Raw genomic sequence first — 14,455 nt, forward strand, 5'->3', positions numbered from 1 at the left:
TAGAAACAAGGATTTTTGTCTGTGTTTCTGCACTGATACAAAAAGTGTTTTTCTTTTAGAATTGTATTGCTTGCTGGTATTTTGCAAGCACTCACGCTCACCTAGTTATGAAAATGTAACACTTGTTGCTGGTTGTTTGACCTACAGGGCAGGCAGAGATTTAGACAGAAAGAGCCATAAATCTGCTAATGACTCCTTGTGTTGCAGGCTTCTGTTTCACAGCATGTTTGTGCATAATACATCTCTGTTAAACCATGTTTTGTCATGCTGCATCTAGTTCGTACGGTTTATAGAGTAAATGAGGAAAGTGAGGCTCTTGCAGCACTTTAACCAGAGAAATACCATGGCCAATTTAGCTTTTGGGAACTAGATTCTATGTGCAACACTTTTTGGGTTTTAATAAAATAGATAAAGCCTCTAACTAGTCAGGACTTTACGGACTCTACACAGCATTGTGTGAAAGTGTGTGAATCATTTACTGTGTTAATCCCTTTTACCGCAGGTCTCTTAGTTAGAGGTTTTTTCTCTAATTGCAAGAAATAGCTGAAATCCAAGATACTTGCAAAAAATAGCCCTAAGATTTTTGTAATGTTCCTTTAATTTCTACCCCTCAATTTGAGCTTATTTCTTCTATTTGCTGGGTAAATGATTCAAGTCTTTTATACTGCATTTCTGTTGTTGAAATTTGTGTAGCCATGTGGTACCAAAGAAAACCATACAAAGATATTTCAAATGTACTAGAGGAAATGCTGAAGCACAAGAAATGACCCCCACCTGTGTCTGTTGTCCTATGAATAACTGGATTTACTCTGAGGTCTTTTAATCTGCCTAGGTTTTTGTTTGCTACTTTTTTGTCTTGTGTTATTTCTCTTCTATGGTTCTGAGTGCTGGCAAGCACAAAAAGAGGACAGACCCCAACAGCAGAACAACTTTCAGTCCAGACAAGTTAGAGCTATGCAAGAGTGAGAAAACTTAAGAGGATAGATTTAAATAGCTCAAAAGAATGTAACCTATTGGCTGTGCGTGTTCCAAAGAAATAACTTCTCTTTATAGTGACTTAATACAGCTTCCAGAATTAAAAATAGGAGGGACGTAGCCTCATAAATCTTCTCTATTAGCTGTTAAAAAAACATCCTGTAATATGCAAATGTTTGAGAAGCAGCTCTGAGCTGAGCAGCTCCCTCTTGCTCCCAGTACCCTGTCGCTTTTGCTGGTAGAAGCGGAGCAGATGAGACATGTTGTGCAGATGTGAAGATGCAAATGACCTTAGGATTTGGATGAGCAATTTTTCTATTCTAAACTCAATGTCATCTGGAAAGGAGACTTCCTACAGATTGTCACCATATCCTATTTCTAGAAATGAGTCTAATTTCTAATTCTGGTAAACAGAGTGCTATGACAAGTAGGACTGTCCACTGAAGCACAGTCCTGGGTGACCTGTGAGATCTGAAAGAATTTCTGTTTTAAGCTCTTAAAACTTTTTTTCTGCCCTCTGCTGCGGTTAAATTTGTATGAGCATTATGCTGGGGCATGTGCCTAAAGTTATTTTTGTTTGTTTTTAGACAGCATTCCCAACGTTTGGTGAAAAACTGTATTTTTTTTCAGGAGGCATTTTAAAATACTGATTGTAATTTAAAGAAACAGCTCTCAGATCACTGATGAAATGCTTTAAAATAACATTTTAAGTGCGTAATCCGCTGCATGCTTAATGCATATAATTATAAAACTGTGTACTTCGTGAAGCCTGAATTATCTTGTTGTTTAACGGCAGTTTTCTGAGCCCACTACTTCTATCAAATACTGCATTAAATTGCTGGGAAAATGTAGTTGGATGATGAGTTAAAGCACTTTGCATCCCAAGGAATGCTGCTTTGCCCACAGGTGTCAGATACTGTCCTAAAGCTTCAGAGGGCGGCCCTCTTGGGATGGGGATAAAGGGGAAGACACTTGCTGCCACAGACAGTAAATGGGAGGGGAATATTTCCTGGACTGCTTGCAGAGCATGGAATACTTTGGAGGTAAAGGAACTGAAGGACAGCGCTGCGTAGCACACTGTTTTGAGAGGAAACTGTCGTCAGGCAGATGGCCGTTTCCTTCTGACTTCATGCTCAGACCTTTGCACTGCTTAAATAGCATAATACTTTACTATTCAAGTGATCAAAATGCTTCATCAGAGCCTTCTCTCCTTCTCAGTTTAGAATTATACTAAGAAATATTAATTAATTCTTTGTTCCGTTCCAGATTGCTGATCTACAACTCCACAAACTGGATGAGTTGGACTGTTTGATCCAGGGCCTACTTTATGTTGATTCTGTTGGTTTCAATGGCCAACCAGAGTGCTATTATTTTGAAAATCCTACAGATCCTGAACAGTGCCAGAAGAAACCTTACTGCCTTGATAATCCGTATCCTATGCTGCTGGTTAACATGGGCTCGGGGGTCAGCATCCTAGCTGTGTATTCTAAGGACAATTACAAGAGAGTCACAGGATCCAGGTAAATATTTATTTGTTTAATATTTGAACAGACATAGCAGACAGTGGCTATAGATGCAGCTCCAAGTTGTGCTCATCTTCCCATGTCCTTTAAATCTCAGTAGTAGCAAGACTGGACATACCCCAGGTTTTCTTCAGAGCAGGGTTTAGGTCAGTGAAATCATTTATCTACTCAGCTTCAGAGCTGCCTTAGTCTCTTCTTGGTGTTCTTTCCTACTTCCTACCTCTTGCTGCGAGTCACTGAAATAGAGCTGTCCTGATAAATTCTCCCTCCCCTTTGATCCTCCATAATAGCCAGAGTCATGGAGTAAAAACATTTGGGTTGAACAAAAACCTCTTGCTTAATAGTTAGGACGTGTATCCAGGATACAGGAAAACTTCGTAGAATGGCCTCCTGCCTCTGAATTTTGGCAGAGGAATCTTAGTGGATCTTGCTTCCTTACTGATTGCAGAAGTCTCTGAATGATGCTGATAAATTAACAAATGGCAGTGTGTAAAGACTAGATAGAATTTGATTATCTGTCTTCTTGGTTGTCATTGTGATTTCTGCTAGCGCTCTCTGGAATCATTTGTGAGGTGCAGTTGAGTTGAAATGGTCTTTGGCTTGTATTCAGTAGAATATTAAGATGTCATTGCTCTGTTTAAGAGCTTGAGGGTTCAGTGGCATAGATGCAGAATTTTGTGCTTAAGGTCACGGAACAGCCTAAGGCATGATTAAGTTGACTCAAGGATGTGACCACAGTAAATGCTTAATTGTAGGGAACTACTTTAGTCTGGATGTGCACATTTTCAACTAGTATTAAAAGCACACATGAATTTATGCACTTTCCCCTCATTGGTATGCTTCACATCAGTAATATGATGACCTTAAAAAAAAAAAAAAAAAGTCCACTTCAAAACCAACAACAAAAGAAACTCTTCAGGTTTGTTATAGTCCCTTCCAAAGCTGCATTCTGTTCTTCGGGGCATGGTACATATTAATAAGTTTTTCACGTACACTGTACATGTGACTTCTATTGCATTATCTAGAATATCCTTACCATAAATGTAGACGTGAGCCATTTTCTGTATAATACAAAATAATACAAACTGAACTTAAGAGGCTTTGGTTTTCTTGCAGTTCTCGTTGTTTTTCAAGCGCAGCCCTTTCAGTATCTGTAGATGTACTTCTAATCCTTTCCATTACAAAAGGAAAAACATGACTGCAGTGGGTTGTTGACTTGTTACAGATGGTGAAATCAATACTGTCTCATGGCTCATGTCAACTTCCCACTGTTCAGATACTGACTGTACTGGAGCACTACTGGCTGTGTTCTGAAAAACTTTCCTAATAATCTAACAGCACTGACTGAACAGTGTTCCTGTCTAACCTTCTGTGATTTTTGTGAAGTGCAAATGCAATGTCTCATCGGTTCTCTTGTTCACAGTGGCTCCAGTCAGCATGACTGTGATCTGTGCCAATAAGTAAACTTTATCAAAGGTTAAAAAAGAGTAAGGAAGTATGTAGAGGTTAGTAAGTTGAAGTTCATGTCTGTAAAGGCTGCGGAGTCCACAGTAGAATTTTAATAATGAGTTAGTAACTTGTTAGACATAGTTTACTCTCTGCTAAATTTAAACAGTCTGTTAGTATTGTACTTGATCCTGTGTAAGGTTTTCAAGTGATGTGACTCATTATTCTGAGTTCTATGGAGGCTGAGGCAAACGTTTGGGGCTGATGCCTTGCTTTGAACAGGAACCAATCAGACTGTTCCCTTCCGCTGCCAGGGGTGACAATATCCATCTTAGCTACGTACCCATGCAGAGATACTTAGCTTTGTTTGCCATTTATTCTTTTATCGTTGACTCAGGTGGTCTGCTGGTTACTAATTCTTATCCAAAGAAAACTTGCTAGAGTACCACCAATAGCAGATTAATATCCGCAGAGTTGGATTGAGCCATGTTCTCAACTAAGCATTTCTTCAGCATGATTTCTCCTATTTAGATATTAGGAAGAGTGGTTCAGTTAGACCTATGAATGTGTGTTAAGCCGGAGCTCAGCTAAGGGTGTCTTTCTTCACTTCTTTAAGGGAGGAGTTGCAAGATTACCATTAGTAGCTCTGTAGACCATTTTGAAGCCGAGAGGCTGAAGAGCTGTGGTGAAAGCTAGTTCAAGCTTCTGATCTGAAAGAAATGTGCTTTTCTAGCCTGGGAGGAGGAACATTCCTGGGCCTCTGCTGCTTGCTGACTGGCTGCGAGACGTTCGAAGAAGCACTAGAAATGGCTGCGAAAGGAGACAGCACCAATGTGGATAAACTGGTGAAGGATATTTACGGAGGAGATTATGAGCGGTTTGGCCTTCAAGGGTCTGCTGTAGCCTCAAGGTACATTTTAAATAAGCTGTTTTCAAGGAGTTCATAGGAAATTTACTGTGCGTGCTGAACTGAGTGCATAGTCCCTGGACTATGCACTTTGTCCATGTGGAACTGTCACTCTGAATGTATCATGTAGTTTGTCTTTGGATCTCTCACCTACTTCTTACCCTTTTTTAAGCAGATACAAGCAATACTGTAGATAGTTTGCATCCATTAAATTACAGTTACTCACACAAGAAGCATTTTTACTTATTTCTTTGTCTCTTCAGTATGATCACTTTTCATGTTTCATTATGTCTAAAGTTGATGGTTATCAAATCCAAGCAAAACATTTTAAATACATTTCTAAGGGCTTCTAGCTCTCCTAAATACCTCATATTAAAAGAAACAATTTTCCTCCCACAGCTTTGGCCATATGATGAGTAAAGAAAAGAGAGATTCCATCAGTAAAGAGGACTTGGCCAGAGCTACTTTGGTTACTATCACCAACAACATCGGTTCTATTGCTCGCATGTGTGCATTGAATGAGGTAAGATGGTGTATTTACTATGAGCATAAGCTGTTTAGCAACAACACAGTAACATTATCAGAATACAAAAATTCAAATTGCTGGTAAAGTAGGTATGTAACTGGCCTTGGTAAATATGTATCTATTTAATGCTCTGTCCTAGTTCTTTGGATTTGTCATGTAAGCTTTGGTGCAAAGTGTAAGTTATTTTGATCTTCAAAAGTAGGGAAGAGGGCAGAAAAGTTGGGTTTAAAGCTCTGCTTGATCCATTGATGCTTGGAGCTGCCCAATTGTTCTCAAACTGTAATAAATATGAATGCCTTTTTAATCTAAATTAATGCTTTTAATTACCTCTTAGTTAATAACTGACCTTATTATACCATGACAGATTTTTTTTTACTTGGCTTTTTTCATAGTGTGATGGATTAGAATTGTATTTTGTATTAAATCTTTTCATAGGTACGGTGCCTACTGTATCGGATCAGAGAGAAGATACAGTTTATTATTCTAACTCAGACTGTTAGTTCCTTGTTGCACTTTTCTTTAGACGTGGTAACTAAGGATGGGTTGTTCAGTGCATATGTCTTTCCAGCTTCTTAAAACTATGCAGGGATTTCTTTTGATCTGTAAGTTCCATCCTTCGTTATTGTATGGTGACTGATCTCTTTCTGTCTGATCTCCAGAAATTCATCTAAATGTTTTATACACCGCTCTTTTTAGCTCTGCAGTGTTCTCCATTAAAAAGTGCTTTTTAAAATTTTTTTAAAGAAGTAAGCCAAAACCCCAAATAAACTCCCAAACCACCATCTGATTGCTTCATTGGGTGCTTTTTTCATTGTTGTTGCTTTGAGAAATAGCAGGTAATTAATAACTTGTCACTTAATCACAGCCTTTCTTGAGTGGTAGTGGCCGATCTAGAACTTATCGATGTGTCTGAATGTTGAAGTCTTTCTCCCTTCCATCTGTCATTTCACTTTTTACATCTCAATTTCATCTACCATTTTTAATTCAGCTGCAAAATCCTTTCAGCATTTCTATACCATTGACTTTTTAGTTTGATTCTGTTCATTAACTGTGTGCCAATAAATGTTTGTTGCTAATATCCTTTTCTAGAGCCACTTATATTTTGAACAGCGAATGTCTGCGTGTGCTTCTATCAAATGCTACTGATAACTTCTCTTCATTGTGAAAAGTGGCTACGTTCATTTTTTGGCAGTTTGACTTTTTCAGTCCTGATGATTCTCTTTCAAGTCTTCTCTTTGCTTTCAGCTTCTTTACAGTGTTGCCTTGTGGCATGGAGTTCAAGCAGCATTGTACAGGGCTATCAAAGCATGGAGAGTTGCAGCAGGGAACCACATGTGATGTGTTCAGAGGAGGAAGTAGGCTACTAATGAAACTAATGCTTCTGAGTTATATGAAAAAGTTGTAACGTTTTTGTTTCGTGAACAGACTTACATAAAAACTAGATGTGATCCATAGCATTTTATGGAGGAGTGTAACTTGATATATCAAATATGCTTCATGTCCTAGACAACGTCAAAGTAAAATTTCCCCAACATTTGAGAAATGAATTCATTCTGTGGCTTTAACAAAAGAGAACTTAATTTAGTGGCTTTATGTGTTATTTAAAAAGGCTTCAAATGTAGTATATCATTGCAAGGCAGCTACTTTGTAGACAGTTTTCTCTGAGGAAAAAATAATGCTATTATTCTGTTAAATACTCCAGACACCTAAATTGTCTTTCCAAGTAAGTCTTTACTCCATAAGTCTTTCCTTTCTGACTTGCAACATGTCTGGTGAATGAATTACCCGGGTGAGAACTGTATGCTTAAAAACCAGTTGAATTTGATATTATGTTGTGAAATGCTTTCTGTGTTAGATTAGGGTTAAGACGGCGCTCACTTTGACAAAATCAATTTAGGCCCTGAAGCATGAGTTTTCATAATTTTTTTGCAGTGTTTGCAGCCTTAATAGTGTGTTGAAAATGACTTGCATGTGCGCAGGAAAAAATGAGACTGGGAAATAAATAAAATATTCAGCCTGCAGAACTTCAAAGGAAAGTTTACTTGCACAAAGTTGGCAAGAGTAGAAAAATTCCATAGTCTGGAACCATTTGGCTACATATCATTTGAAACAGTTTGTCCTAGGCACAACAGAATGACATAAAAGAAGCCAATCCCCTTGCTTTATACTTTTCATACTAGCAGAGCTTGTAAGCATCTTTACAAGCCTTCTTGCAAAAATATGTGCAGGATGGGTTTTCTTATTGCGCATTGATATGAATTCTGGTGTTCAATTAAACTGACAAATGTGTGCATATGTAATATGTACTATACTCAAAGGCGTACTATAGCTTTCTACTGCAGGGCAGTTGAACAGTTGAGCAAAACCCCAGAGTGGAAGAGTGCATGTCTTTGCCAAGATGTTATAGTTTGGTTAGCTTAAGCAAGCATTTCATCACCAGCCCTCATGAGTTTAAGGCTTCTGTCTTTCAACTTCAAATACTTCAGCTGTGAACAATTCAAAAGTAAGCTGGCAAGACTCTCTTAAGAGATAAAGTAGCTCATTTTCTAAGTCCTGAAAAATGCTAAAGCTGTTTTCAATTCCAACGTATAGGAGATTAACAATTTTTAACCGTTTGAAATCATGGAATGTTGGAAAATAGAGCTGATAGGAAACTTGCATGTAGATACACGCTGCTATTCTAGTAGACAAATGTGACAACTGTTTTCAGGTTTAAAGTTTTTAATTTTTATACTTTGTGCTCCTCTTGCTTGAATTTCCGATAACAGCAGCTTGATGTGTTCATTCAGAAAAAAAAGATTTTAATGAGAATGAAGTTCAGACATAGTTCTAAGCAATTTGATGGTATTGACTTGCAGGAAAATAGTTACGTGTTTATCCTTTCTTTATTAGAAGTGAGTTGCAGAGCCAAAACTGACATGTCAGAGGATGCAAAGTATTCTTGGCCATGTTTAATACCAGCCTTTTGAAGTTTGAGAAGTTCTTAGTTTGAGCAATATAAATTCCTAGGAGTGCATACAAGTGCATGCTGATGGGACCGCAGAGTCGAAGTGGATAGATTACTATACTCTGAGTTATGTAAAGAAATGTTTTCATGTGTCTGATTTGGGAAGTGTGATCACAGATGTAACTCAAAGTCACTGGAGATTAAATAAATGTTTGCATCTGGATATCCATGCTCTCCGGCAGTAGGTATTCAGGTGAAGGTGTTCCATGTAGTATGTCACTTGCTGGGCACTACAGAACTGCAGTTTGTAGTGAAATAATTGCTGCAGAACACAAAAACAAAGTGTACAAAGTGCTAGGCTTTATAGAGTTGTATGTATCTAGCACTTGATAATTCCTATCTTGGCAGGGTTTTGCTGTTAATTTTCACTAGAGGATTCTTGAGGATATATTTCTATTGTTCCCTCAATACTCCTATACAAGCTTAGGTCATGGGCTTTTAAGTAAAATTCACCATCTGTTTTACCAGTCTCTCACTCTTTGGAATAAAACTTATTTTCTTACCACATTTGTACGTAGTGGTCGATAACTAGAATTATTTTGAGACTTCTCTGTCTGGAGAACTTAAATGTAACTCAAAATACCCATATAACTTCATAGTGGAGGGAGAACTACGTGTTGAATGAGACAAACAGTGCAGCTGAATCTAATTTTTGCTGATCTGCTTTTCAATTTTACAGAACATCGACAAAGTGGTATTCGTTGGAAACTTTCTCAGAATTAATATGATTTCTATGAAGGTGCTAGCATATGCTATGGATTACTGGTCCAAGGGACAGCTGAAAGCTCTGTTTTTGGAACATGAGGTAAGGAAATACATGTTGAACTTGTGCTGGTAAGGAAAAAGTCTTGTTCTTGACTTTTTGATGGAGTTGAAAGGGAGAATTTCGATGACGTTGCTTTGAAGTGAAAGCACAAGCTAAGTTCTGCATTAATATTTGAGTATGAGTTCATTGGAAAATACCCCTCATTAACTCCCTGGGTTGACCACTAATCTTATGGTATTTATTGCTAAATGCTGCACATCTCAGTCTGCTTCCTACCCTAGTACCAAACGTGCTCTTCCATGTGGTGTTTTATATAAACCTCGGAATGAATCGTGGCAAATATTTTTAAGGGAATTGTCAGTTGGCTGTGTTTATGAGGGAACCTGCAATGCCTCCATACCGCATCCTAATAGTGGTTCTGTAACTATACATAATTTTTTTAATGGTTTTAAAGAACTATATAAGATTGTTTTCTTGGTATAATGCTCTCTTGGACTTAAATAAGATTATATTATATCGTAATTCAGATACAGCAAATACTTGGCACATCAGGGTTGGTCTTGTAAGAAAGGTCTTTTTAACTGCATTACTGAAACGGTGTTCATGCTTATGTCTAAATTTGGAGTTTGATTAGTTTTGTTTTCTTGCCTTGTTTCAAGGGTTATTTTGGAGCTGTTGGGGCACTTTTAGAATTGCTTAAAATGACAGAGGATCAATGATGAAGCTGTCTGAAGAGATTTCTACTGCAGATGCTGCTGGATAAGAGTGAAAGCCACTACAAGGATGGAAATGAAGCCATTACGATAGTTCTACCTGCTGGATTTGTAAATAATTTAAAATCCTTTTAGCTGATCTTTAACTTCTGGGTTTTGAGCTTATACTTTGGAGTTCATACTGGGAATACTGAGATTTTTTTTCTGTACACTGTATTTTTTAGGGGGGAAATGTGCAACGTTGCCAAACATACAGAGTTTATGGAATTATTTTAAATGTATACTGTTAAGTGTAGGACCTGTGCTATGAGGCGTCTGCTTTTCTTCTGGGGTTTACTGATTAGTGTGGTAATTTTAACTTCATTTAGTAATCACTCTAGGAGATTTTTTTCTTATTTTCATGACGTTTCATGATTTGTTCTTGGTTTCAAATGAAACTACAAAGCTGATGCATTTTACTGTGAAAACTAGTCATTGATTTGTTGCCTTTTCTCTTTAGATGAGACGCTTTTATTTAACACCTTTCCCTCACCCTGCCAAAAATAAATAAATAAAAGTACAGGCTTTCTGTGACTACGTGAGTTTCTTGGCAAAACTGCAAGAAAACTTCAGGAGGGGGAGTGTGTGGTTAAAGGTTAATTCTTCAGTAGTCCTGATTTTCAAGATCAGGAACAGGCTGCTAACTTGACACTAAAATGAAATCCTGTTACTGTTGAAAGTCTCTGGTTTGTACGAAGAGTTCTGTAGTACAGTTGTTATTTATATGGTACGTACTTGGTGATAGATGAGAAAGGGAGGAGATTACTTCAATTTATTTGAAGACTTTTCTGTAGTCTGCGATTTCGAAGTTGTCGGTAATCAAAAAGAAGTGTTAACTGCATTATCCAAAGCCCAGTTTCTAATGTTAGAAGGAGAATTACTAATGCGTTTTCTGTTTTTAAGCTAAGGCTACCTTTCCCTGCAGGACACAAAGGTTTAAGTGTTTATTCCAGTACGTTGTTTTCTACCTTGGTTTGATTGGTGGACCTCTAGATGTTTTGTGTTGAGGTGAGACCCTTTTGAAATCTGTGTACTTAACTGCATAGGGTGTGTGAACTTGCTTTTCCTAGGCACCTTGAAGGCTCACAAATCAGAGGCTGAAAAAGTCCATAAATTATTTTGTCTCGTAAAACTGTATGTCATGTCACATAACGTAAAGGGCTCATCAGGGGGACAGCGTGAAATTCAGACACATGTATTATCCAGTATATTTTTGGAAGGGGGTTTATTCACTTTTTTAAGTCATTAATTTCCATGTCTCACAAATGGTGAAATGAATTCATATTAACCCAATTGTTAACATGTCTGATGGAAATAAAGACCACCACTGTTTTGACGATTTTAATGTGTCTGTGGGATTCATTTGTTGGATCAGTTACATGACATGCATGACTGCTTTGTGACTTGTGACAAATTGTTTCAATGGTAATTCTTTGGTACTTCGCTTTTCTTTTTAATCTGTTGTTACGTTTCTTTGGCCTTTGAAGCTTTTTTGGCTGAAGCTGGTATTTTTTTTCATAGGTTGTAAATAACTACATCAGAATGTTGGCATGTTGCTGGTGATCTTTCATGTAATACTAACGTGAGATAAGTGGGAATAGTTCTGCTCAGTGCCTCTAATTTTACATGAATAAAATGAAACTTTCATTAAGCTTATTTGCAAGTTTTACCAGCAACATAGTTACTTATTTTTTAAAAGAATATTCAGAGGAAACATATCTGTATATACAGAGTTCAGGTGCAGTGTCTTCGAAGTATGATCTTTGATCATAGAGTCTTCCACTGACATTGATTCAGGACAAAGTAATTCTAGACGTCTAGCACCCACATAGCAAGGATTGTGCAAGTCACACTTAGCTCTAAAGATTTTTATTAGTGAATAGCTTGTTTTGTTAAATCATCAACTGTTTCTTCGAATCATTATTTACAAAATGCGTGAATAGCTTTTTAGTTCGGTCTGCATTATTTATATATAAAGGAGTAAATGAACATGCATAATTTTTTTGCAAATTATCTGTTCCTGGCTTTGTTTAACCACTCTAGAGGAGATGACCGCACTTCCGAGGTGAAACAGTAGAGGGAAGCACAACATAGGGAGTAGAAATTTACTTTCCTCGGGGGATGGTGCTCATGGCAGCTTGGTGGTTATGGGGTAAGGGCTTTTAGAGGTTTTTTTTCTTGGTGATTTTTTTTTCCCGAGTGAAAAAAAGATTCAATCTCTGATTCTTTTTAAGAGGATCTGATTTGGAAGTATCTGTCACTTAGACATCCCTGTATTCTTAGCATTTATAGTTCAGTGGTGAAAGAATGTTACTTAAATATGAAGTAGCACTTATTTTAAGATGCAAGTTCTCTGGTCTGGGGTGGGGGGGGGGGGAACAACCTAACAAGTCATTCAGGAAAACACCCTCAGACTATGCAATAAGCACAAATTCAGGTTGCATAGTTGCAGAAGGAAAGCACACGTTAGCTGTAGAATTCCAGGAACTGTCAGGTAGGTTGATCACAGCTGTTTTAAGAGAAGCACAAAATGAAGCTAACTTCAAAATCCTGGATCGAAACTGAAAATGCATGATTTGTCAACTGTCATGGCAGAAGACTGGAAAATGTATAAACAATACAAATGAGTCTGTTCGGTTGGGAAAAAGAATAGCTATAACAAATAGGATGTTGGATTCAGAGAAGTCATTAAGTAGGAAAAAAGTTCAAAGAGCGTGGTGTAAGAAGAAAATTATTTTGCAGGTTAAATTTCAACTTTCCTGAAGGAGAAGAGTCCTGCAGTGCCTGCAAAGGTATTTCTTTGTTGCCTTGAAATCTGAAGTCAACATTTTTTCCTTCTCCTGCGGCACTGTCCTGAGAATCTGCCAGTCCAGTAATTTGCTTGTTTATCTTTAAGCTTTGCCTTCCTTCATCGCTCTTGTTTTGAGCAAGAGAAGCTCCATTGCACCATCGCAGAAAGTCTATCAACAACCTAGAAGTGCTCAGATCGTTGAATCTTTGAGAATGGTGTGGGTGAAGGAGCAGACTTCCCTGGGGGGAAGATCAGTGAGTTTGCAGATTAAGTTTCCCCTATGAGGACAGGCTGAGAGAGCTGGGGCTGTGCAGCCTGGAGAAGAGAAGGCTCCAGGGAAACCTGAGAGTGGCCTTTCAGCGCGTAAAAGGAGGATGTAAGAAAGAAGGGAACAGACTCTTCAGCAGGGTCTGTTGTGATAGGACATGGGGAAATGGTTTCAAATTAAAAGGGGGGATTTAGATTGGATATAAGGAAGAAGTTTCTTACAGTCAAGGTGGGGAGGCACTGGAACAGGTTGCCCAGAGAGGCGGTGGATGCCCCGTTCCCAGAGGCATCCAAGGTCAGGCTGGAGGGGACTCTGAGCAGCTGATCGAGCTGTAGGTGTCCCTTGTCATTGCCAGGCGGTTGGACCAGGTGGCCTTTGAAGTTCTCTTCCGACTGAAATGATTCTATGATCCTAGGTATGTATTGAAAATACTTGTCTTGCTATATATTGAGATCTGTAAGAAGCTAGACTAACACAGCCTGGCTTGTTATTTCTGATATATGTCTAGGTAATTGTTAATGTGAGTTGGAGTGGAATGAGTGGGATTCCCTGCTTTCACATGTGATGGCTTGTGCCAAATTCCACTGCTTTTAGACTCAAGCATTCCTTCTTGTTGAAACACATGCCGCTCCCATCGTTCTTACCCGCATGCACAAAAACCCTGATTTATAACAGTTTTGACAGAAATTCAAACTGTGTCCCACAGGAAAAGAGTTCTATGTTTAAGTGAAATTTTTGGACTGAATTACTGTGTAAAAGTTGCAGATTCTGGCTGAGGAGTGGGAGATGACTAACACCCAGTACTTAACTGATCAGGTGTGGTAGAGAAGACAAGTACAGGATGCTTGGGGGCAGCCCAAGGGTCTGACTTCCTGGGCAAGTGATGTGTTTGTAGTGCATTCCAACCTTAGCAAGGCTGTCCTGATGTCTCAGGGGTAGCAGCGCTGATGTTCCTGTTAGCCTGTCACAAGATGCTTTCAAGTGAGTTTTGGCAGGACACAACAGAATTTTAGGGGTGGGAGAGCCATATGGGGTTGAACTGGTGACAAAACAAACATTTGTGATTGTTTCCAGTCGAATGAGTTCTTCTACTGGAATCTGATTTCAAAGTACAAGGTGTCTTTGAATCTAGGATAAAATATTGGCTATGAAAAAGACCACAGTCTCTTTTGTGTCTCTCTGCCTGGGAGGTAGAGAACATTGGGACTCTAGAATGTCCTGGACAGTAAGTGCTTATTCAAACCTAAAAACTGAACCCAATTTCTGATTCTCTGGTGCTGACTGGAACTCAGTAGTAGATAAGCATTAATGTGGTGGAGAAAGAGAGATGGAGGGACTGTGACCCTGTATGCAGTAACAGTGTACTTCAGACCTCCGTGACTCTCTCCCTCCAAAAAACCTCAACAAGAAGCAGCAAAATAAAAGCTGAACCTAACTGCCAAAGTCTGGATGCAGATATGCTCTCCAGAGCAAGCAATGTCTTGAACATTCATT

General features: G+C 38.5%; 1 protein-coding gene across 3 annotated transcripts in view; it reads left to right on the forward strand.

Moving 5' to 3' along the window:
- Window positions 1-11,247, forward strand: part of PANK1 (pantothenate kinase 1) — a 43,944-nt gene extending 32,697 nt beyond the window's left edge. For all 3 annotated transcript variants that reach the window (XM_021398661.1, XM_021398659.1, XM_021398660.1), the window contains 5 exons: window positions 2,242-2,495; window positions 4,678-4,854; window positions 5,251-5,374; window positions 9,064-9,189; window positions 9,810-11,247. In XM_021398661.1, the coding sequence (XP_021254336.1) occupies window positions 2,242-2,495; window positions 4,678-4,854; window positions 5,251-5,374; window positions 9,064-9,189; window positions 9,810-9,869 (741 nt within the window). In that variant the 3' untranslated portion in view covers window positions 9,870-11,247. The remainder of the gene's footprint in view (window positions 1-2,241; window positions 2,496-4,677; window positions 4,855-5,250; window positions 5,375-9,063; window positions 9,190-9,809) is intronic.

The sequence above is a fragment of the Numida meleagris genome, chromosome 5, assembly GCF_002078875.1.
Source record: "Numida meleagris isolate 19003 breed g44 Domestic line chromosome 5, NumMel1.0, whole genome shotgun sequence".
NCBI lineage: Eukaryota > Metazoa > Chordata > Aves > Galliformes > Numididae > Numida > Numida meleagris.